The following is a 24,351-nucleotide window of genomic DNA, read 5'->3' on the forward strand; positions in this document are numbered from 1 at the left end:
GGATGGTCTGTGTTGGGTCACTAGGGAGAGTCTGGGTTGGGGAGGGGAGAATTGGGAGTGTTGGATGGTCTGTCCTGGGCCACTTTCAGACCCAAAGACAGATCTATGGTCCTGACCAACTGCATCACCTCAGCCCCACACCGACCGCTTGCTGCCCTGGAAGGAGGAGGCCAAGGGGACAGTGTGACAGATGTGCCAGGATTGCAAACCTGCATTTGGCTGTAGGTGTTTCCCGGGTGACTGGTGTTCCCCGGGACCACCTCCAGGCAGGCCCCCCTCCCTTGCCCAGTGGTGAATTTGCCAAGTGGCCAGACAGCAGGGAGGCGACGCTTCCCCTGGAGCCTCTGAGCGGGCAGCGGAAGTCCCTCCAGAACAGCTTTGAAACCTGTTTTTGCACTTCTGTAGAAACATTTTTCAAACTGTTGTCAAAATGGGATTGCAGGAACAGGCGGTCGATCGAGAACATGAGAGAGATGTGTTCCAACAAGAGATCCAGAAGCTTGAGGAGCAGCTGAAGGCGGTCCCCAGATTCCAGCCGGTCAGCGAGGAGCAAGCCCGAGAGGTATGTGTCCGGTGCGGCCGTGTGTTATCTGCCGCAGGCGGGGCCGCATGTCGAGGCTGTTTGGACGGTGAGTTGGGGAATCCCTGGCTGGGCACCACGAGTGAGCAGCCCCCTGAGACCGCCGGGAAAGAGGTGGCTTTCTGCGGGCTCCAGGAGACCCCAGGGCATGTCCGTTGCCCTGGGAGCTCGTCGTGGGCAGGGAACGTATGTGTTTATTGCTATGTTGTACCCTCCCAAGCGCTTAGTACTCTGCGCACAGTAAGCGCTCCATAAATATGATTGAATGAATAAATGAATGAGTGGGAGCTGGGCCCACAGAAGCCTGAGCCTGCCCAGGCGCAGAGCCAGGTTGGAAGAGGTCCAGGCAGATGGGCCATCCCTCTGACCCTCGTGTGAGGCGCAAACCTGCCGCATGCAAGGGAGAGCCTTGTACAGGAAGAGACATCAACTGGCAAGAAGGGGGCAGAGAGCATGTGCCAAGCACCGTGCTAAACACTGTGCTCCACCCTGGGGCGGTACAGGACCCCCAGCCACACTCCGTTGGGTGATTTCTTTAGTCAGGTGGGTCCTTGGGGGGTTATCATGGCTGTTGTCATGGAGAGAAGGGGCAGACTTTCTCCATCTCAGGCAGTGGCGTGGGGGCCTGTCTCTATGGGGGCATTGGTAAGTCTAGGGAGGTGGGGGTGATAAGCCCTCCCACCATGTGAGGGGAAGAGGATCCTCCATATCTCAGGGGTACTCTGGGACTGCAGCCAGGAGAGCCAGCATGACTGAGTGTCTGTCTTGGTCAGCTCTGCCAAGCTCCGTGGGTACCTCCCCCTCACACTCCCCTGGGACATATCTTGCCCCTTGGGATCAGGTGACTCTGGACTCAGACCTGCCCCTAGCCAGACACCTGCTGAATCGTGGCAAGGGGACTGGGCGTCCCACCCTACGATGTGGCTCTGGAGAGAGAAAGCCCTCCTTAGCTTTTCTCCCATAACCTTCTGGCTGTGCTTAGCAAGAGACTCATAGGCATCCAATTCTTTCCCAACTTTCTGGGAAGTTACAATATGCCTAGGTAGCTTGGAGGGGTGGCCCCATAGGCTCTTTGGGGACCGTGGGAGCCGTCTGCCCCACCCAGCTGTGAGGATGGTTTGTGCTCGGGTTGAGAGGAGCAGCCTTCAGGGAGAGGGGCGGGGAGTGACACTTCTCCCCCAGGGCTGGGAAGAGTTCTAGGGGCGATGGGCAGACTGGAACCACAGAGCATGGACAACCTGAGAAGGGTCACGGTGACTCCTACCTCACCTCGCTGCTCTCCTACTACAGCCCAGCCCACGCACTTCACTCCTCTAGTGCCAACCTTCTCACTGTACCTCTATCTTGTCTATCTTGCCTCCGAGCTCTCTCCCACGTCCTGCCTCTGGCCTGGAATGCCGTCCCTCCTCATATCTGACAGACAATTACTCTCCCTGCTTTCAAAGCCTTATTTAAGACACATCTCCTCCAAGAGACCTTCCCTGACTAAGCCCTCCTTTCCTCATCTCCCATTCCCTTCTGCGTCTCCCTGACTTGCTCCCTTTATTCGTCCCCCCCCCCCAACCCCACAGCACTTATGTACGTATCTCTAATTTTGTGTGTTTATATTAATAGATGTCTCCCCCTCTAGACTGTAAGCTCATTGTGGGTAAGGAATGTGTCTGTTGTTATATCGTACTCTTCCAAGTGCTTAGTACGGTGCTCTGCACACAGTAAGTGCTCAGTAAATATGATTGACTGACTGGCTGACTGAGGTCGTCGGTGGAATTTAGTTTTGGCCAGAGCCAGACCAGCAGGCTGACGGCCCCTCTCCCTATCTCTGGGCACTGGCCCCATGTGTCCCCCCCAACCTCTGCCGGTCTCTGCAGGTGGAGCAGCTAACGGAGCAGCTGAAGGAGAAGACGGACCGATGCAGCGAGGGGCTGCTGGCTGCGGAGCAGCTGCAGAGGGACCTGCAGGAGCGTGATGACCAGCTGGACAGGCTGGGCTGCCGACTCAGGGAGCTGGAGCAGGCCCTCGTCCTTGGTTCCCACGGTCGGCCCGAGGTCAGGAGGCTGCCGCTGGGGTGCAGGTTGTGGGCGCCATCACGGAGGGGCACGGGATGGGGCAGGGGGAGGTGCCCGCGACACCAGGACCGTCGCTCTCCCTGCAGGTGGAAGAGCAGCAGCAGGCAGGAGCCGCAGACGGTAAAGGAGAGCTGGCCCTGGAAGCCCAGCTGCAGGTGGAACGCGAGGCTGTGGACAGGAAGGAAAAGGAGGTAATGACAGTCTGTATCCCAGGGGCCGGCAACGTCTGGCCTTCCCTGCCCACCCCAGCCATGCCCTCACAAGGGTTAGCTCAGCGTTGGAGTAGCATGCACAGCCTGTGCAGAGCTGAGGCGAGTTAAGGCCTTGCCCGCTCCCCGGGCAGTTGGTGGTTTCCTGGCCGTTTGGCTTTCTTCGTACTGGGAGTACTGAGCTGGGCTGGGAGCCGGGGCCAGTCCACAGTGTTAGGGCCCATCATCATCATCATCAATCGTATTTATTGAGCGCTTACTGTGTGCAGAGCACTGTACTAAACGCTTGGGAAGTACAAATTGGCAACATATAGAGACAGTCCCTACCCAACAGTGGGCTCACAGTCTAAAAGGGGGAGACAAAACCAAACATACTAACAAAATAAAATAAAGGCCAAAGGCCTTGGATGCTCCCCACTAGGCTGACTGGGCTCCTGCCGCCACCCCTGGGCAGAGCGAGTGTGGCCCAAGTGGGTGGGGTCCAGGGACCGCAGCTCAGCAGTCAGCCGTGCAGGGGACCCTGGTCTGGGCCCCCAGGCGGCCTCGGCGAATCCTCGGCTGCCACTCTGCATGCTGCTGCTCAGTGTGGTGCCTCTTGCACCCAGGTCTTGCCGGGGGGCGTGCTCAGGCCGGGAGCTTCGACATTCGCCCACACTCCCCGGCTGGCATCTGGACTCTGACCTCCCTTTCCCACCCGCTTCGTTGCATCTGCAGATAACCAACTTGGAGGAGCAGCTGGAACAGTTTCGGGAAGAACTGGAAAATAAGAATGAAGAAGTCCAGCAGCTGCACATGCAGCTGGAGATCCAGAAGAAGGAATCCACCACCCGCCTGGCCGAGCTCCAGATGGACAACCAGCTGTTTAAGGTAGTCCATGCATGCGTGTGTACGTGTGTACACACACACATACACACCCCCCACCCCCCCACCCCCCAGAGCTTAAGCTGGGGAACAAATTGTTTAAGGTCATTTCCACACATACACATCCCATGTGGCAGAGCTCAAGCTGCAATGAGTCAGACAGTCAGTGGTATTTACTGAACACTTACTATGTGCAGAGCACTGTCCTAAGTGGTTGGGAGAGTATACTCCAGCGCTTAGAACAGTGCTTTGCACATAGTAAGCGCTTAATAAATGCCATCATCATTATTAATAAGCAGACATGTTCACTGTCCATAATGAGCCTATAATCTAGAGGACTGTCAGATCTTCATTTTTCTGGAGAAAGGTTTCATTTATTATAAAAACAAACCAGACATTTTACCACACCCAGAATTATGGTTTTCCACAAGTATCATCTCATGCTGTAGGTATTTACTATTTAGATGAAAACATCCACCTCAGATCAAACCAAAACCGGGTATCTGGAGTATACTGTGATAAGCTCTGTACTGTCACACCACATGTTTTCACTGTGTATTTGGGCTAGAACATTGTTAGGGAATTAGGGACTCTTCATTGATTGTGCGAGTCTCTTTAGATAAGGCACGCTGCAGCTTTGGAACAAGTGGCTCAGATTAGGTGAGTGTTTTATTTTATTTTATTTTTCTTAATGGCATTTATTAAGAACTTACCATGTGTCAAGCACTGTTCTGAGCATTGGGGTAGGTCATACATATTCCTTGTCCCGTATGGGGCTCACAGTCTAAGTAGGAGGGGAACAGGTATAGTATAAGCCTTCTTTAACGTGGCAGAACAGGTTCTTTAAAGTAATTTATTTGCTTACAGACAAGCACACACATACACCTGGGAGAACTTGAACTGGAGAATGAATTGTTAGGGTTGTTTGTGCGCATGTGTACTCGCATGCACACATACACGCGCGCACACACACATGCACACACCTTTCATTCATTCATTCAGTCACATTTATGGAGCGCTTACTGTGTGCAGAGCACTGTACTAAGCGCTTGGGAAGTACAAGTTGGCAACATATAGAGACGGCCCCTACCCAGCAGCGGGCTCACAGTCTAGAAGGGGGAGATAGACAACAAAACATATTAACAAGATAAAATAAATAGAATAAATATGTACAAATAAAATAAATAAATAAAGAGTAATAAATATGTACAAACATATATACATATGTACAGATGTTGTGGGGAGGGGAAGGAGGTAAGGCGGGGGGAATGAGGAGGCGGAGAGGAAGGAGGGGGCTCAGTCTGGGAAGGCCTCCTGGAGGAGGTGAGCTCTCAGGGAGGAAGAGAGCTAGCTTGGTGGATGTGCGGAGGGAGGGCATTCCAGGCCGGGGGGATGATGTGGGCCGGGGGTCGACGGCGGAACAGGTGAGAACGAGGCACAGTGAGGAGATTAGCGGCAGAGGAGCAGAGGGAGCGGGCTGGGGTCATCAGTGTCCTCATCGTCATCTCCAGTATCATCGAACTGGTAGAGCTTGCATATATGCACATTTGGGGCTCCTCTGCAGGTTCAAGGAAAGCCTTTTGGGGGTCACCCAGTACTTCCTGAGTGAGATGACTGTGCTTTCTAAGGCCTCCAAGGGAGCGCTTTCGTCCTCACCCAGGTCCAGTGTCTTACAGGGGCCCCTGCCATTATGGCGCCTCGATTGTCCCATCCCTTCTCATCTGAGCCTTAACACCGAGGTGGGGGCGGGGGATCGTGCTCTGCAGGGTGGCTGAGGCGGAGGCCACTAAGCACCTCAGGGAGGAAATGGAAAGGTCTAGAAAGGAACAGGCAGTCAGAATGTCAGAGGATGTCTGGCGGGAAGCCAGAAAGGGGGAAGCTGGAAATTGTCCTGCTTCACCCCTTGGACCTGTCCTGGCCTCTCAGCCCCTTGACCGGGAGAGCCAGCTTCCTCCTCTGGGCCGGGGCTCTCTGGGAATCCGGCCGGACACGGCCCTACGGCGCCCCTTGCAGATCGGGCTCTCGGCTCCTCTCACCCGCAGGAGGAGCTGGGGCGGCTGGGGTTGGCGGTCCAGGGCTCTGAAGGCACCCTGGCACCGGACCCTCATCTCATCGTTGGGAAATTTGCCCGGATCCTCCAGGAAAAGGAACTGGATATCCAGGAACTGAACGAGCAGATGGCCAAATTGCAGCAGCAACTGGAAACTGCTGCAGATAACAAGGTGGGGTGTGTGTGTGTGTACATACACATGTACACATGTGTTCAATGGCGTTGAGGTCACCGGCTTCATCTCAGGATGAGGGGCAGCGGAAAGTAATTGGCTAAGCTCCTTGAGGGCAGAGGTAGTGTCTCCCAACTTTACTGTCTGGTCTGCCCACAGAGAATGCTTAGAAAACAACCCCTGATTGGTTGAGCCTGCTGTTCAGGGGCCTTTCCTTTCCTGAGACTGGAGGAGGAGGCGGGCAGTTGGTGTAAGGCTGGACCCGTTCAGTAATAATAGCAATAGCCTGGACTGAGGGCACTCCCCCACCTGCACCGGTATTGCACGCTGTGGTGAGAGCTTGGGACGGGGCAGCAGAAAGTCCGATCACAGACTTGGCAGTCCCGGAATGTTTGACTGACCTCCTGCCACGTTCCGGCCTGCAGGTTTGAGCGTGCGGAAGGGTTTGGTGATGTGCTGAACTTCCTGATTCCATTCCTGGCGCCAGTGGCCTTTCTGTGCCAGTGGAGTTTCTCCTTTGTCCCCTGTATACTGATGACCCATGCCAATCTCGGTCTCATTTGGTGGCATGGGATAGTTAGTGCTTTCCATCCTGGCGCCCTCTGCCAGACACTGCTTCCCACTTAATTCAGCTGTTGGGGAGAATCGCAGGCTCCAAAACCTGAAAATTTCTGACGCAATGATTATTTTATTTTTAATTGGGGTTAAATTGAGTTTAAAGTTTTCATACTTGTTTAAAAAATTAAGGGCTTTGGGCCCCCCTTTTTTTAAGGATTCGGGGATGCAGGAGATTCCAGTCCGGGGAACTGGGGCGTTGGAGTGGCTCCTGTGCCCTTTCCTCAAGTAGGTAGTAATGGGGAGTCAAGGAGCTGGGGGTGGGGAGCTGCTTCAGCTGGGGTCTTCCCAAGGGTGGGTGGGAGCCTTGGTTGTCAGGAAAGGGTGAGAGAGCAGGGACTCTGCCCCCCTCCTCTTCCTCTGCAGCAGCAGCTAGAGTGGGTGTCCCCCTCTGCCCCCGGGAACTGCTCCTACTTGGGGGGTGGGGCAGGAAGAGGCATGGAGGGGAAAGAGTAGGAGGTGGGAACATGGGACTCTGGGGAGCAGGCTCCATTCAGTTGGGTGGGCCCCGAGGACCCCAACCATCCCACGTCTGGGTGTCTGGGTGGCTGTTCTGTGGGCCATTGGAGCCTTGTGAGCTGAGCGTCGCCCGGGCCCTGAGATTGGTGGCAGAGGATTCACAGGGAGCCCCGGCCCCAGCCTCGGCCGCTGACTTGGGCAGCTCGATGGTCTTGAGTGGAGTCCCCAACCTACTGGGGGACTGGACTAGATCCAGGACGCTGCTGTTCTCTTTTGTGGTGTAGTGGATGGAGCTCGGGCCTCGGAGTCAGAAGGTCATGGGTTCTAATTCCTGCTCCGCCACTTGTCTGATGTGTGACCTTGGGCAAGCCACTTCACTTCTCTGGGCCTCAGTTACCTCATTTGTAAAATGGGGATTGAGACCGTGAGTCCCATGTGGGACAAGGGACTGTGTACAACCCGATTTGCTTGTGTTCCCCTCAGTGCTTAGAACAGTGCCTGGCACATCATAAGTGCTGAACAAATACCATAATTATGACTATTATTATTCTGGACCAGTCCCCTCCACCCCACTGGGCCCCGTCACCCGTCCCTCTTCCTCTGATCTCCAGCTGGGCAAGCCGTTCTCCCCCCATTCTCTCTCTTACCCTCTTCATTTCCGGCCCATGAGCCATGCTCCGGGCCTTGCATTCCCTTTCCCGGACACTCGCCTCTCCGCGAGGCCAGAGCTGGAGCAGTGGTCATATTTTCCAAGCCCCCTTCGGCAGCAGTGGAGCATACCGAGCGGAGCGTTTGGACAAGTACGACCGAGGGCAGCAAGGGCATGTTCCCTTCCATCCCTTCCCTCGGTCGACTTCTCCTCAGTTTGCCACAGCTTTGGCAAGTGACTTAGACCCCGGCAGTCGCCATTTAAGGCGGCCACTCATTGGACTGATTTCTCTGGCCCTCCTAGTTAACCGTCTCTGGGTTCTGATCTGTGTTTAGCCATTTCCTTTTTTCCCAACCTGCAGGTTATTGAAGAGAAGAATGAGCTGCTCCGGGAACTTGAGGCGCAGGTGGAATGCTTGAAGAGTGACCAGGAACGGGTAAAGAAGAGGAGCCAGGAGGAGGTGGAGCAGTTGAACGATGTGATTGAGAAACTGCAGGAGGAACTGGCAGGCTTGGGCCAGAAGGAGTCAGTCGGCGGAGCCCTCCCCCAGGGGGGTGCAGACAGCCTGAAGCAACAGCTAGAAGCCGCACTGGCCGGGGACACCGAGGCCGTGGCCCTGGGAGCCGCGGACACGGTGGCCCTGGAGCGCCAGGGGCAAGCTCCGGCCAAGGAGGTAGTCGTCTCTGGGCTGGGGCCCTGGGCCGGGGAGACACAGCAGGAGCAGGACCCCGGAGCCCCGGCGAGTGGTCGGGAGATCTCCGGAGTGGGGCCGCAAGGGAGAGGTGCAGCGGGAAGCCTGTCTGGGCTCCAGCAGGGACATTCTGAGGGCTTCGTGAGCCAGGACCCCCAAGCCCTTGCCGAAGAGCAGCCAGAAGCCCCGGCGCCGGGTTGGACTCACCCCAAGCTGAAGGGCACAGGCGAGCAAGCCCCAGCCGAGATGGCCTCGGCCCTCCTGGAGGCACCGGGGCAGAGAGTGGCTGCCGAGAGCCAGGCGCCGCTCTGGCCGGCTCCGGAGCCTGCAGACCTCCAGTGGGGAGCCCTGGGGATGCCTGGGTCCATCTCGGGTCCAGCTGGGGAGGCTGTCTCCAGTCTTGGTGCGTTGACCCTGAGGATCGCCGAGCTGGAGGGTCAGCTGGCGGACGCGCAGTCCCGCTTGCTCCTGGAAAAGGAGCAGCTGGAAATTGCAAAGAGGAGCGCTCTGGAGAAGGAAGCAGATCTGCAGGAGCTGAAGACTTGCCTGGCGCAGAGCGCGGGGGATGGCGTAGGGGCAGAGGACGGACACGGGCCTCACCAGGGGACTGCAGGAGGCCCCAAGGTGGGTCTGCACGGGCCGCGGGTTGGGCCCGCCCCTGCCTGCTGGCTTCTCTGCCACACCTGCGATGGCGGGCTCCTAGCCAGCTGTTCGGCCACCTTCTTTGCGCTCGTCCACTGCTCCCGTTTCTCCCAGTGGGCCCCTTCTTCCTGGGTCCGTGGCGGCCGGAATGAGCCCCGGGTTGGCGTTTGCTGGCCCTCGTGTGAGTGTGTGTGGTTGTGTGAGAGAGACACTGTGTGTGTGTGGGCCAAGGATGTGTTTCCCATGTATGTGTGTGTGACCGTGTGTATGGGCCATGGATGTATTACGTGTTGGGGGTGGGTAGGGGTTTATCCCTACTTCCTTCTTTTGGGGCACTGTCAGCGGTTGGGGGGTGTCTGTCAGAATATGAGTCATGTCTGTCATGTAGTATGTTCTACCATCTGAGTGTGGATAATGTGTTAGCCAGGTCCCAGGTGTCAGCATTGGAAATTGTGGGTCTTTGTTGGCAGTTGTATATGTGGACCCGGGTTAGCGGGTGTGTGTTTCCTGATGCATTCTCCTCTTGTCGTCCAGGGCCACATCGAGGAAGCCCAAGTGAGGAGAGCGAGCGAGTTGGTGGCCGAGCTGGTCCTGACTCGTGCCGAGCTCATGGCTGCCAGAGAACAACTGACCAGCTCCAGGCTCCAGGTGGAAAAACTCCAGGAGGAACTCATGGTGAGGGTCTGGAGCCTGACTTCCCGTTCTGCCCATGCCATCTGCGGGCTGACTGCCTACCAGGACCCCCAAGCCCGTTATTAACTGGGTGGCTGGGACCGGTGTGGGGAGGGGGGAGCAGGAGGTGGGATGGGATAGGGGTGAAGTGGGACAGGGAGTGATGAGGGGAGATGGGGATCAGAGTGAGATGAAACGAGGCAAGGTGAGGTGTGGCAACTAAGACAAATGAGGACTCAACTGAGACAAGTGCAGACCCACCTACTCCCACCTGCCCATGGTTAGGGCGGGCCTGGCACCAGGGCCAGAGCGGCAGTGGGCACCCACCACCAACTTGAAGAGTGATCAGGAACGGGTAAAGAGGAGCCAGGAGGAGGTGGAGCAGTTGTGACAGAGTGAATGCGGGCTTTCTGGAGGAGTTGTTCCCAGTGCGTGGGCAGATTGGGGGAGTCGGGAGGGCCTTTGCCTCCTCTCGAAGGCCCCAGATGGAGCAGTCCAGGAAGTTGGGGTGGGATCCTCAACTTTTCCACCTTGCCTCTACAGGGAAGAGAGTCCCAGGCAGCCACCCTACAGGAGGAGCTGGAGCGGGCCCGGGACCGCCTCGCGGGTGCCCTGAGGCGGGAGGAGGAGCTGGCCGCGCTGGACGGCCGCCGGAGCTCCATGCCCAGTCCTGACCAGGCACCCTCAGGACTCACTGCCAATGGCCAGGAGCCCGTGACCCAAGCCCTGGGTCTGGAGGAGAGGCACAGCGCGGAAACTCAGGTGTCGGAAAGGGAGCGCGTGAGCACCGTTCAGCTGCTGACGGAGGAGTGCGCTACCCTGAGGGTGCTGGGAGAATGGCTGAAAGCTAAAGAGGTTTGTACTGGGGGCAGTTTCATCACGGGTGGCTTGGGAATGGACTCGGAGGCCCTTCCGTCGCATCATTCATTCATTCATTCATTCATTCCATCTTATTTGCTGTACTGTTTGGGAGAGTGCAGTGGAACAATAAATAGACACATTCCCTGCCCACAGTGAACTTACAGTCTAGAAGGGGAGACAGACACTAATGTAAGTCAATAAATGACATATAAACGTAAGTGCTGTGGGCCTGGGAGGGGGAATGAATAAAGGGAGCAAGTCAGGGTAACACAGAAGGGAATGGAAGACTGTGAGCCCGTTTCTAGACTGTGAGCCTGTTGTTGGGTAGGGACCGTCTCTATATGTTGCTGATTTGTACTTCCCAAGCGCTTAGTACAGTGCTCTGCATACGGTAAGCGCTCAATAAATATGATTGAATGAATGAATGAAAAGAGGGCTTAGGGAAGGCTTCTGCGAAGAGATGTGCCTTCAATAAGACCCAAGCCTTGCCAAGGTGGCTCAGACCAGTGATCACCCAGCCCAGCATTGGTTTTGATGGATTGCCACAGGGCACAGTGGGAAACTGGGTTCTGATTGCCCTTCTAGACACCCACCCTCATGGTCAGAGATGGATCCATCAATACCCCTGACTCTCCCCCCTCCATCACTAACTCTCCCCCAGTGACCCAGCACTGTCCATCCCAACACCTCCGACTCTCCCACAGTGACCCAACATGGACCATCCAACACCCCTGAATCTCCCCTGCTCATCATTCACTTTGCCTCAGTGATTTTGGGCCGCTCGTCTTGAATCCGCTGTTGTTTTCAGCCTGTTTAGCTTTTTGTCGCAACAAATTCCACATGCTTACAGCATGATTACTGCTTTTTTACCACATACTGGGTGAAACACTGTTTCCTTGGTATTTTGCAGCTGCTCCCCTCAAGTATCGGGGGAAATCCCCTTTCCTGTTTGGGGATTTGGTGCTGGTGCTGGTGAGATGGGGGAGTGAACTTTGTACCAACTTTCTACAAAGTACCACTTGTCCTCTGGGAAAATTAAGTTCTTATTGTTTTGTATCTTATGAGAATGTCCCATAAGTTGGGTAGATTTACTGCCACTGGCAGCACACCAACCCTGAGGGCCAGTAATGAGCACAGGAGGAACAGTTCTCACTGGAACTTGATGATGTTGCCAGGCGAGGTGGGGAGAAGCAGCATGGCCTAGTGAGTAGAGCATGGGATTGGAAGTCAGGATACCTGGGTTTTGATCCTTGCTTCCTCCACCAATCAACCAGTGGTATTTATCGAGTGCTCACTGTATGCAGAGCACTGGGCTAAGAGCTTAGGAGCAGATAATGCGACAGAGTTGGTAGACTTGATCTCTGCCGGCTACTGCCTGCCATGTGACCTTTGGAAAATCACTTGACTTCTCTGAGCCTCGGTTTCCTCTTCTGCAGCATGGGGTTGAAATACCCGTTTTCTCTCTCCCCCGCAGCTTGTGAGCCCCATAGTAATAATAATTGTGGTATTTGTTAAGCACTTACTATGTATTGCACTGTATTAAGTGCTGGAGTAGATACGAGGTAATCAAGTCCCACATGGGGCTCACCATCTAAGTAGGAGGGAGACCAGGGATTGAATTCCCATTTTTCAGATGAGGGAACTGATGCACAGCAAAGTTAAGTGGCTAGCCAAGGATCACACAGCAAGTAAGTGGTGGAACCGGGATTAGAGCCCAGGTCCTGCTGTGACTCCCAGGGACTGTTTCCGATCTGATGGTTTTGCATCTACCCCAGTGCTTAACGCAGAGCTTGGCAGCCAGTAACTTCTCACCAAACGTCACCGTGATTATTGCTTCAGTTGCTGTTTAGGCCTGGTTTGGAAGGGTTTGTTTTCCCGTTCCCTTTAGGGAGTATCGGTTCCTGGGTTGGCCCCGTCCGACTCTTCCCAGACCAGAGGGCCGGGCTCCAGTGGTAAGTCTCCGCTGGGTGGGCCACCTTCTTGTCTCTCATCTCTTCCATCTGGAGAGTTCTCTCTGGAACTGTATTTGTTTGAAAGCGGAAGTTTGCATCTCTTTCAGGAGAGTAAAAGCGACTTTCCTTGTAGATTCTAGTTCGGATTGGAGTCAAGGAATCTGTCTCGCTCAGAGTCAGGGATTCGATACCGCCTCGGAAGGCCTGGGAGATGAAGCCGAAAGCTCGGCGGACTCTTTTCCAAAGAAAATAAAGGTTAGGAAGTCGTCTGCTTCCAGCAAGCAGGGCAACATCAGAGCTCAGTGGAACCCGCCGCGGGCCCGCTCCCTGAGAACTGGGGCCTCACCTCCTCCTCCTCCGCTGAAGGGAATCATGGGATTGTTGGGATCATTGGGCTGGCCTCCATGAGGTTTGCCAGAAATTGTTCTGGGCTGCATCCCTGGCCCGGCCTTGGTTCCCAAGATGGAGAGCACTACCACCCCTTCTGCTTTCTCTTTCTCTCTCATTCTGCTGCTGTCTCTTTGAGGAGGCGGTGGCCCCAACTGGGAGGGCCAGGAACTGGGGGCCGGTCTGGGTGGGTGTGGATGGGACCTGGGGGGCGGGCTGTGTGTGGGAGCCGGTGGGAGCAGGGCACTGGTCTGCATGGTAGCGGGCAAGAGTAGGGGGTTAGTCTATGTGGGAGTGAGTGGGAGCAGGGCACTGGGCTGTGTGGGAGTGGGTGGGAGCTGGAGACTGGGCTGTGTGGGAGCAAGTGGAAAGAGAGGACCGGTCTGCATGGGAGTGGGATCAGAGTAAGGCGTGGGTGGGGGAGAGGGCTGTGGGCCTGGGAGAGCTGCTGCCGGGCCTGACTCCTGGGCTTTACCCGTGTTTGTAGGGGCTGCTAAGGGCGGTCCATGCAGAGGGCGTCCACGTCCTCTCGCTCACGGAGCCCCACTTCCCGGAAACGGACCCTCCGGCCCCGCAGCAGGCCCTCGGGCCCTGGCAGGAAGAACGGAACGCTTATCTCAGCACCATCTCCTCCCTGCGGGCTCTCATCGCCACCATGCGGGAGCCTGAGCCACCTGAGGTACCCCCTTCATCCCTACCTTCACATTAACACCATGAGGACTCCTTAAGCTGTGTGGGTCACTTGACCTGGGTGCAGAATGGCTCCTGTTTTGCCCCCACCACTCCTGCAGGCAGGGGTGGGCAGACCGTCCCCCCGCTGAGACCCTAGGCTTCCTCTTCTGCTCCCATGCAGGGGTGTGAGAGCCCCCAGGCTCCAGCGAGTGCGCCTGACTGGAGGAGTGAGCTGCTCAGAGCCCTCCAAGACACCTTTCTCCAGGAGTGGGGGCTGCTGCTCGCGGCCTTGCAGACGGAGCTGGCGGTCCGAGGGGCTGAGGATGCCCGGGGGCTGCTGGGCCAGCTGGAGCGGAGGCTGCAAGAGCAGGTATGGGCAGGCAGGCCCTCCTTCCCAGGCTGTCTGGACCTCCGGACTCCAGCCGGCTTGTGGTGCCCTTGATTTGCCCTGCTGTGCCCTCACTCCAGCTCAGGACTGTGTGTCTGTACCGTGCTCCCTGTCAGGGCCGGGTGCACGCAGCCGCTCTGGACAGGCTCCTGGCTGCCGACCGCAGGAGTCTGCTGATGGAAGTCCACAGTCTTCGGGATCAAATGGGCCGGAGCAGCCGGGCCGCGGAGAGGGACAGCGAAAGTGGCCTCCCGAGGCCTGGTGGGTGCCACGCGTGACCCGGGAAGCCCAGACCCCTCGTCCCCCATGGTTTCCAACCCCCGATCCCGCCTCCGAGTCCCCACGTGCGGTGGCCCCAGAGCTCCGTCATGGGGCAGGCTGTCTTGACCGATCCCGCCGGGCCCTCCTTCAGTCTGGTTTTGATCACCCATGTGATCTCTGGATCCTGGGGGGCCCTGGGGCCCCGGGGACTTTGGTTTGAATGATGTAGGTGACATGGCACCCCACGAGACCCCACTCTATGACTCTTCCACTGGCAACAGACGATCCAGGAACTAGAAACGGCGGCATTGGCACCAGCATTGATGGCATATCTTCCAGGTTCATCCTGTTTCCCTAGCCCCACTGGGATAACTCCTGCCACCACACGAACATTTCTCTTGCCGCTGGGAGAATACTCCTCCCCAGGTCCTTGTCAGTGCTCCAGCCTGTTCTCCCCAGCCCAGGGACTTCCCGGTTCCCCCCACCCCCAGCTAGTGCATTGCGCAGGCTTGCCCAAGCTTCCCCAGCAGGTGAGTCCGGAATGGGCGTTTCGCTCCAGTCTGCTCTGCTTCTCCTGGCCCAACCCCTCCTGTGGGCTGAGGGGCTGAGGGGCCTGGAGCCCGTGCAGCGGACTGGGCCATTGGCAGCGGTCACATTTCAGGGCCCGCTGGCACTTCTGTTTCTATAGGGTCACTGGAAAAGCTTGGCGAGGCTGGAGCGGGTGCGCCATGGGAGAGGATGGACATCACTGAGCTGAAGAACCAGCTTGCGCAGGTTCGGCTGGAGCTGGCCACAGCCCTGCAGGCCCGACACCGGCAGGCTCAGGAGCTGGAGGCCCTCAGGTGCGCGCAGAGAGGATCCCTCAGCCTAGTCCTGCCTAGATGCTCCGGGTTGAGTTCAACCATCCAGGAAGCTGGATGTCCCATCTCCCTCACCTCTCACTCCTGACCCCTCAGTCACAGCCACTGCAAGGAAAACTCACCACAAGAAGGCTTTGTGTTGGTGGTGGACAGGGGAGAGGGAAGAGCAGGACAGGCTCAGATAGAGAAGAATGCAGGAGCCAGCCTGGATGGCTCCTTTCAGGGGTGGCCGAATCTTAGTAGGAGTGTCCTCCGGAAACTGCTCCATCAGTGATATTTATTGAGCGCTGTAGAAAGTGCTTGGGAGAGTACTCTGCTTCTTCGGGGGCCTGGTCCCCGGCCTCTGTCTTTACGGGTGCACCGTCGGCTTGACTTGGGTTGGGAGTGGTGGGCAACAGTGGGAGGTTGCTTTCCCGGTGGACCCGGCACAGGGAATGCCGCCCCAATGGAGGCCTGCTGCCCCAGAACTGGAGATGTGGTGCCGCCGCCACCTGGGGCCTTTTCCACCTCCTCCTGCCCCCTCTTAGCCCGGGTCCTTGGCACCTCTGCTACACCCTGGCTAGCCCGGCCCCGGCTCCCTCCCCACTCCTGACCCGACCGGCCCACCCCGTGGACCCTCCGGCCCAAACCTAGTACCTTCCTCAGTGAGCTGGGCCAGGGCAGCGCCCCCCCAGCAGCCCAACTGTGTTTCCAGGGCGGAACTCCAAGGGAAGAAGGATGAGGTGGACGTGGCGAACGATTCGTTGGCCACTGAGCAGAGGAAGGGCCGGGAGCTGCGGTGGGCCCTGGAGAAGGCCGAGGCCCAGGCGGCTCGCAGCCAGGACAGGGGCAGAGAAGAACTGGAGGTACTTTTCGGTTGGCACAGGGCACGGGCTGAGCAGCTCGGGGGCTGACCTTGGAGGCGGGTCGTCCCAGTGGGTGTTCAGATGGTACCCTCACGGGTCCCCGTGTATCTGCGGACATCCCTGCGTGTCCCTGTTGGCATCCCTGCATATCCCTGGTGGTGTCCCTGCATTTCCCTGACAGACCTCTTGAGCCTTTGTGTGTTCTTGAGGAGCTCCACGTAGTTCACAGTCCCATATGTGCCTGGCATGTTCTCTAGTGCCTTTGCAGACCAATCAGCAGATTCTCTCTCATGTCGTCATGTGCCTCTCGTGCTCTTTGATGTTTTTCTGTGTCCTGGCATCCTCCCCACCTTGGGAGGCTGCACTTCCTTCAGGCCTGCAAGTGTCGGGGGTCGCAGCCCAGCCTGAGCCGGACCTGGAGGGTGGGTGGGTGGCTCCCTAGGGTTGGCTGCGCGACCATGGTTCTCCACTGCGTCCTGTAACTCACCCGAGCGGACCCCATTGTTGTCTTCCATCAGGACCTGCGGTTGTCGCTTGAGGACCAGGTGCAGAGGAACGTTGAGCTGAGCCACCTTGTCACCCAGCAGCAGCAGCAGCTGAACGACCTGCAGCAGAAGACGGAGTCACAGGAAACCGTGCACGCCGCCCAGCTGTCCGCGGAGCGGGGCTGGAGCGCTGAGCTCCAGCGGCTCCTGGACTCAGAGAGGGCCCGGGAGCCCGAGGGGAGCACGGTGGCGGAGCAGGGCGGCACGCACGCCCCGCTGCCGGCCCAGGATGGGGCGGCGGCGGAAGAGGCGGCAGCCGAGCTCCGGAGGCAGGTGCAGGAGCAACAGCGGCGGCTGGAGGAGCTGGTGCGGGAGGTGGAGGCGTCCAGGTTGGAGTCTCTGCAGGCCGGGCAGCAGCTGGAGCGAGAGCGCCAGGCGCAGGGGGCTGCTCTGCAGGCCGCCCAGGAGACCCAGGCACGGGGGCAGCAGCGGCTGCAGGCATTGCAGGCCCGAGTGGAAGAGCTGCAGGTGCAGCTGGATGGGAAGACCCAGCAGGTGTGCAGCCTGGAGCGCGAGTGCCGCCGGTTGCAGGGGATCGTGCAGGATCTGCGGAACCAGCAGCGAGCACAGGAAGGGAGGAGGGGGGCCGGGCGAGCCCCTGACCCGATGTTCGGCGAAGAGCAGGTGGGTCTGCGGGAGTGCCTGCTTTCTGACATATTCCTCCCCCCGTCTGCCGGTTCACCCAGAAGTGATGACATCGGTGGGTCAGCAGGGGCAGGGGCTCTGCCCCGTGGCAGGCAGCCAGGGTGGGGCTGTGTGCCCAGTGGGCACTTGGCACGGTGCTCTGCCTGAGGTCAGTGCCTGGCCTAGCGCTCTGCACATAGTACAGGCACTCGGAACATTCCCTCAGGAGCCTGGGTGAAGTCATTCGGCCCCGGTGTGTACGTATCCCGGCCCTGGCGGCTGGAAACCACCAGTCACTTGGTTGTTATTCAAGCAAAGGAATTCTTGCCGCCAGCACTGTCAGGGCGCTGAGGGATTCCCCATCTGCCTGCTCTCCCATCAGTAGGTGCCCGTCCTGAGCACCAGGGAGAACCGATCAGCTGGACACATTCTCCCTGCCCTCGGGGAGCGCACAGCCTCAGGGTGGGTGACGGACCGACAGATAGACTGGTTTTGTTCACAATTGTGGGATCAGGAGGGAGCGCCCAGACATGTCAGGAAGCAGTGTGGCCTAACAGAAAGAGCCCCGGCCTGGAAGAGGGGTCTGGGTTCTAATCCTGATGCCTCTGCCACTTGCCTGCTGTGTAACTTCGGGCAAGTCAATTCACTCCTCTGGGTCTCAGTTTCTTCATCTATAAACCAGGGATTCCATGCCTGTTCTCTCTCCCACTTTGACTGTGAGCCCCATGCGGGACAGGGACTGTGTCCACCCTGATAATATTGTCACTCCCCCAGCGCTTAGTACAGTGCTTGGCACATAGTAAGTGCTTAACAAATACCATCACCTAACTGTATCAGGATGAAGTCTGGTGGACAGGCTGGAGCCTGTTCAGAGTGGGGTGGGTAGGCTGGGGAGGGCATGGGGGATGGCGAGAACACCTTACAGGGATGGGGAGGGAGGCCCTGGGTCAGCGTTGGGGGAATCATCCCGGGCCCGTTGGCGGTTCCGCCGGCGCCTCCGTGTGATCGGGCCCCTCTCCACAGGCTCCCTGGGACCTCCCCAGCGACAGAACGAGGAACTGGGTGCTCCAGCAGAAGACGGACGGAGTGGGCGTCAACGGGGAAGATGGCGGGGCCGGGGAGTGTCCTGGGCCGGTGCAGCAGACCATGCAGCAGGTGGCTTTGCGGCTCGAGCGCCTGGCTCAGAAAGCCTCCAGCAGGTCAAGTTTCCCTTCTCCCTCAGCTCCCTCAACTCCCAGCCCAATTCTCATCACATCTCCCTGGGTACCGTTCCATACTGCCTTCTGGGCCAGGGGAGTCTGGGGTGTGGCCTGTCCCCGTATAGTTCAAGAGGAGGAAGCATGGGGACAGGGAAGTGCCCAGGGGACTGGAGGAGGAAGAGGTGGGGCGAGGGTAGGGGAGTGCCCGGCGGATTGGAGGAGAAAGGGGTAGAGGGTTCCCCCACTGGCTTCTCATCTGTCTCGCTGCAGACCTCTCACCCGCATCCTACCTCTGGCCTGCAATGCCCTCCCTCTTCATATCCAACAGACAGTTACTTTCTCCCCACTTTCAAAGCCTTATTGAAAGCCCATCTCCAAAAGGCCTTCCCTGACTAAGCCTTCTTTTCCACTTCTTCCACTCCCTTCTGTGTCACCCTGACTTACCATCTTTATTCATCCCCCCGTTCCAGTCCCACAGCGCTATTGTCCATATCTGTAATTTATGTATTTGTTATCAATGTCTTATCTCCCCCTCTAGACTGTAAACTCGTTGAAGGCAGGTAATGTGTCTGTTATACTGGTATTCCTCACTTTCCTTAGTGCTTTGTTCAGTGTCATGTACATAGTAAGCACTCAGTAAATGTGATTGATTAATTCCTGTTTGTGTCCCTGCAGGCTGCCCTTTGACCCAGACGATGACGAGGATTTTGCTTGGCTGCAGAGAGACGTCGACAGCGTCATTTTCCAACTGCTGAAGTGGTCCGGGCCTGTGCAGCCTGGAGAGGAGGTGAGGCTTGTCCTGGGGCAGGGAGCCGTGGGGCTGCTGGGCCAGGCTCAGCCCCTCTGGGGCCTTGAGGAAGCTGAGACCCGCCTGGAGGGGATGGGCAGGGAGGGCAGGCAAGAGGCTGACCGAGCCCCCAGATAGAGCTCCCAGTGGGCCCATTTGCCCACCATGCCCACCCTGCCCACCAACTATTAAAGATTGGGCTCGAGGATCCAACCCAAAACTTTCCCACCCGGCTCCCAGTGCCATGGGGATCTGTGGCAGGGGAGCGGTGGGGTCGGCTCAGGTGTGCAGCTTGGATGAAATCAGACACTAGTATTTATTGAGTGCTTACTATGTGCAGAACACTGTACTAAACACTTGGGAGAGTATAGTACAACAGAATTAGCAGGCATGTTCCCTGCCCAGAACGAGCTTACAGTCTATAGGGGGAGACGGATGTTACTGTAAATTAGTTAATAATTTTTAACACATAATTTAAAGATATGTACATAAGTGCTGTGGGGCTCGGGTTGGGGTAAATATCAAATGGCCAGAGGTCACCAAGTGCCTCGATGACGCAGAAGGGAGAGCGAGCTGGGAAAAAGGGGCCTTAAGCAGGGAAGGCCTCTTGGAGGAGGTGCGACCTCAAAGGATAACCTTGAGGGAAAACGTGTCCCGTCGAAAAGGGCGAGCCTCTGTCCCCACTGCCTCCGTCTCAGCTGCTTCTTGGCCGGGGGCGGGGCGGGCCAGCCAACCATCTAGCTTGGGGGCCGCTGGAAGTAGGGTGTTCCCCGAGTTTTCCCGTCCCTTCTGCTGTGGGGACTTTTCCCAGAGCAGAACCCCCAGTAAAGGGATTCTGACGCGCTGGGGCCCTGCTACCACAGTCTCCTTCCTCTGCCTCCATCACGATCTCCGTCCCCTGCCGCCGCTGTGGGAGCTGGGGCGGCCAGGTTTTGTGATGGCAGTCTCCTTTCCAGCTCACCGTGGGGACCCCGGGTGGCCCTGGGTTGGCGCTGACGGAAAGGCTGCTGAGACAGAGCGCAGAGCTGACCGGGCACATCAGCCGGCTGACCGCCGAGAAGAATGACTTGCGCCACGCCATCCTGAAGCTGGAGGAGGAGGTCAGATGGTATCGGCAGAGAGGATCCTGGGGTGGCGATGATGATGTGAGTCTTTACTCCGGGCCTTCGCTCGCCTGGTTTTCCAACAGGCCCGGGGTCCTGGCTTAGCGGAAAGAGCACGGGCTTGGGAGTCAGAGGTCGTGGGCTCTCATCCCCCTCTGCCACTTGTCAGCTGTGTGACTTTGGGCAAGTCACTTCTCTGTGCCTCAATTACCTCATCTGCAAAATGGGGATTAAAACTGTGAGCCCCACATGGGAAAGCCTGATAGCCTTGCTTACACCAGTGCTTGGCACATAGTAAGCATTTTACAAATACCATAATCGTTATTATTATTATTATAGGGACGTGGCAATCTGGGAGTCCCAAAATGCCCCATGCAGACCCCCTAGACAGTAGCCCCTGTCTCTCTGTCCCTTTCTCTCCTTCTCCCCAACCCCACGGCGTGCTCTCTCACACACTCGACTCAGGAGCAGGTGGGACTTCCAGCCCAGGTGGCAATATCCCGCTCATCGGGTCTCCTCCGGTTTGCTTTTCTTACAGCCATAGTGATGATCATTTCACTTTGAGTGATCTGTCTCTACCCAACAGGTTCTGGGCTAGGCTCACAGCCTTCCAAGAGCAGCTTTTACTACAGTCTAGTAGCAGGGGAGGCAGATGGCATAATCATTTAGCAGTAGGAGGGTGAAGCAGACGGGGAGACACCTGTGTGTTAGCGTTCAGATAAGGGGGTATGGAAGGCATTTCTCCAATTGTTATGGGAAGTTGTGAGGACGTAAGCACGTAGGTTGGAGGAGCAAGCGTGCCCAAATGGCAGGTGGAGGACTACAGGGTGGGGAGGTGACAGATGAATCCGGGAAGGCCCCCTGGAGAAGATGGGCTTTCAGAAGGGCTTTGTAGATGGGGAGAGTAGATGCTTGCCAGATAGGGGACGGGAAGGAGTTCCGGGCAGGGGGGAGGATGTGAGCAAAGGGGTGGGTGGTGGTAAAAGTGAGGAGAACGAGGTGTAGCGAGTGAATCAAGTGCAAGCTGGGATGTGGTGAAAGGAGAGAGGATAAGCCATGAAGGAGAGAGCTGGTTGAATGCCTTAAAACTGATGGTGGAGGGCTTCTGCTTGACGGGGAGAGGACTGGGCCACCCCTGGAAGGTTTTGAGGAGTGGGGAGACAGACGTGTGCAGAATGATGTTTGAGAAAAGTCAGTCAGCTGTATGTATTGAGTGCTTACTGCGTGTGGAGCACAGTAATGACAGTGTCGGTAGACACGATCACTGCCCAAAAGGAGCTGGCGATCAAGAGGGGGAGACAGACATTAAAATACATTATGGATATATAGGTGAGTGCTTGTGGGGGGCTCAGGGTGGGGTGACTAGCAAGTGCTCAATGGATACAGATCCAGGTGCTTCGGAGACTCAGAAGGGAGAGGGAGTGGGGGAAATGAAACGTCCAAGTACTTGGCAGGTTGGCAGTAGAGAAGCGAAATGTGAGGACCGGGTTGTAGCGAGAGATCAGCGAGGTAAGGTGGGTGGGGGTGAGCCAACCCAGTGCCTTAGAATTGATGGCGAAGAGTTTTTCTTTGATACGGAAGTGGTTGGACAGCCACCGGAAGGTTTTAGAGGAGTCTGGGGATGTAGACCGTACTTTTTTTAGAAAAATGATCCAGGCTTTAGAGTGTACTATAAACTGGAGTGGGGAGAGGCCGGAGGCAGGGAGGTCAGCGAGGAGGCTGAGGCAGTAATCCAGGTAGGATAGGCTAAGGGCCTGGATGAGCGTGGTGGTGATTTGGATGGAGAGGAAGGGGGCGGGTCTGGAGATGTTGTGGAAGAGGAACCGACAGATGCGGAACGTGGGAGATGAGAACCAGGAGCGGAGAGTGGGGCCGAGCCTTTCGACCGGCTGCCGCTGACCCAAATAAAGGAGAGCGTTCAGGATGGGAGATGCGGGGATGAGTTTGGGACGGCCTGAGCGAGACCCCCAGGAAGTGAGGGGCCTGGTGGCGGGAGGGGGGGCCAGCGTGCAGAGAGGCAGACGCTCCCTTGTCCACAGCCCGGCGGCCCTCACCTTGCCGGAGGCGCCGCCCCCCCCGATGCCCTTCCGGCCTGTGAGCGCCAGGCCTGGGGCCGGGAGAAGGCGGCGCTGCAGCGGGCCCTGAGGCGGGCACAGGCCGAACTGGGCAGACTCAAGGCGGAACTGAGGAACGAAACCCTGCTGCGGGACCTCGGTCTCGGCCTGGATCCGGACAGCGCCGTCCTGAAGGTGGGGGCCTCGGCTCTGGGTGTGCCCTTCTGCCCCTCACCCCCTCATGCTCTCGCGCTCCTGGGTTTTAGGAATCCGAGAGAAGTGCTACTTGTTCTGGGGAGGCTGGGTGAGCCCCATTGCCCGCCTTCTCCCCTGCAACCCACCATTTCCCCTGCTGCTTACTGCTCCTGCTCGGTGGATTTTGATCCATTTCTATTGTAGGCCAATATGGTAAGTTAATGCCCATCGAATCACCAGGCCCAACCCCCCAAGACGGACTTTGTCGTCACTCTGAACAGGCCGCCTAGGTGGCGGCAGGGAAGCTGGGATTGATCTTTTAGGGCTGGTGGTGGACACTGCAGTTGGGATGAATTGTCCGGGGCTGGTGGTCCAGGGAGTTGGACGGGCCCCCCAGAGACAGGGAAGGCAGGTGAGTGGGATATGGAGGAGGAGAATCTGGAGGTGTCCATCTTCCACCTGCCACCTCCCGTCCCCTGGCCCCTGGCAGGGTCATCGGCCCCACTGTGCTTCGATCTCCCCCTGACTCTGTCGGGGTATGCGAGGGGGATTGGGGGGGACAGCCCCGGGGACTGTGCCTCCTGCAAGCAGGGCCCGTCCATCTCTGCAGAGGATGTACAGCCGGTTCCTGCGGGCTGAGGGTTACCGGAAGGCGCTGATCTACCAGAAGAAATACCTGCTGCTCCTCCTGGGAGGCTTCCAGGCATGCGAGGAAGCCACCCTGGTTCTCATCTCCCGCATGGCGGGGCAACCGGCTCCTGCAGCCCCGGAAACCGGCCCACCGCCACCCCCGGCCCTCACCAGGTTCCGCTCTGCTGCTCGGGTGTCCATTGCGATCTCCAGGTACTAGCGCTGCTGCCCCAGCAATGGGGCTGGGGGGGTTGGGGGGTGGTGGTGAGTGTGTGTGACTCCCCAGACCCAAGAGGCGTTCACTCTGCACCCCAGGCGGGTGTGGGCCCGAGAATCTGGGGAAGGAATTACGCTGGGTGGCCAGGGGAGACACAGCGGTGTAGTCCCGCCCGCACCCGGCTCCTAGTGTCAGTGCCCCGTGCCGTCAGACACAGTCATCCGTCCCTGTTGTGGTGCCAGGCTGCTGGCTGAGCTTTTTCCCCACCCTGCCGTCTTCTCCCTTATAGGATGCGGTTCCTGGTTCGCCGGTGGCAGCGGCTGGCAGGGTCTGGCCCCACCGTCACCAACAGGGAGGGCCCTGGGTCCGGCTCAGGTACGGACAGCCGGGCCCCAGTCCCCCTCCCCTCTCAGTCCACCCCTCGCAACCCTTCTGCACGCACCTGTGGCAGTCTGTCGCTCTGCCTGCGTGCTTGTTTTCATCATTTGCCCTTACTCTTATTCTTCTTCCTGAGGGTCCACTCGTCTCCAGCCAGGAGGGCCGGTTCCCCGGGTGGCGGGTGGGTGGGGGCAGACAGCTTTCCACGGGAAGGGGCGCAACCCCCCCCCCCACACACACACACACTGTCCCCCTGCTGGCTGGGGCACAGGGCTCCATTGGTCGTCGGTGTTCCCTCCCCAGGACCGTGGCTGCCTCCGGGGCCGGAGCTCGGGGTGGAACGCACGTGCCTGACCCCGGCTGGGCTTCTGGAGCTGTTGGTGGAGCAGAGAGCCGCCACCGTCGCCTCATGCCGCTACAGGGCGGATGGGGATCGCCCTCACTCTGCTGGGCCCTTCCCTCACAGGTGAGATCCCTTGGGATCCTAGGGGGTGGTGCCTCTCACCCCAGCCCTGCCCCCAGCTTTTGGGAACCACGTTTGAGATCCCAGCGTCCCTGGCCCCCGGGCCCACGCCCATCTGAGCCAACGTGGTTCAAGAACAGACAGCGGTCAGATCCCTGTCCATCCAGCAGTGGTATTTGCTGAGCTCTTAGGATTCTGCACTGAGCACCATACCGATCTCCTGGAAGGGGTCAGTAGTTAGTTGATGTGATTGCTACCTTCAAG

The 24,351-nt window shown here is 58.0% G+C and overlaps 1 protein-coding gene across 7 annotated transcripts in view; it reads left to right on the plus strand.

Annotated features, from left to right (window-relative positions):
- Positions 1-24,351, plus strand: part of AKAP9 (A-kinase anchoring protein 9) — a 91,299-nt gene that overhangs the window by 64,807 nt on the left and 2,141 nt on the right. For all 7 annotated transcript variants that reach the window (XM_038767687.1, XM_038767688.1, XM_038767694.1 and 4 more), the window contains 23 exons: positions 443-562; positions 2,449-2,625; positions 2,733-2,837; positions 3,570-3,722; positions 5,759-5,938; positions 8,023-8,976; positions 9,529-9,669; positions 10,210-10,521; positions 12,416-12,479; positions 12,613-12,734; positions 13,354-13,545; positions 13,720-13,908; positions 14,043-14,187; positions 14,876-15,029; positions 15,742-15,892; positions 16,411-17,061; positions 18,085-18,260; positions 18,936-19,047; positions 20,004-20,192; positions 22,190-22,399; positions 23,010-23,242; positions 23,536-23,621; positions 23,928-24,090. In XM_038767687.1, coding sequence (XP_038623615.1) covers positions 443-562; positions 2,449-2,625; positions 2,733-2,837; positions 3,570-3,722; positions 5,759-5,938; positions 8,023-8,976; positions 9,529-9,669; positions 10,210-10,521; positions 12,416-12,479; positions 12,613-12,734; positions 13,354-13,545; positions 13,720-13,908; positions 14,043-14,187; positions 14,876-15,029; positions 15,742-15,892; positions 16,411-17,061; positions 18,085-18,260; positions 18,936-19,047; positions 20,004-20,192; positions 22,190-22,399; positions 23,010-23,242; positions 23,536-23,621; positions 23,928-24,090 — 4,979 coding nt within the window. The remainder of the gene's footprint in view (positions 1-442; positions 563-2,448; positions 2,626-2,732; positions 2,838-3,569; positions 3,723-5,758; positions 5,939-8,022; positions 8,977-9,528; positions 9,670-10,209; positions 10,522-12,415; positions 12,480-12,612; positions 12,735-13,353; positions 13,546-13,719; positions 13,909-14,042; positions 14,188-14,875; positions 15,030-15,741; positions 15,893-16,410; positions 17,062-18,084; positions 18,261-18,935; positions 19,048-20,003; positions 20,193-22,189; positions 22,400-23,009; positions 23,243-23,535; positions 23,622-23,927; positions 24,091-24,351) is intronic.

Source organism: Tachyglossus aculeatus, chromosome 2, assembly GCF_015852505.1.
Source record: "Tachyglossus aculeatus isolate mTacAcu1 chromosome 2, mTacAcu1.pri, whole genome shotgun sequence".
Classification (NCBI taxonomy): Eukaryota; Metazoa; Chordata; class Mammalia; order Monotremata; family Tachyglossidae; genus Tachyglossus; species Tachyglossus aculeatus.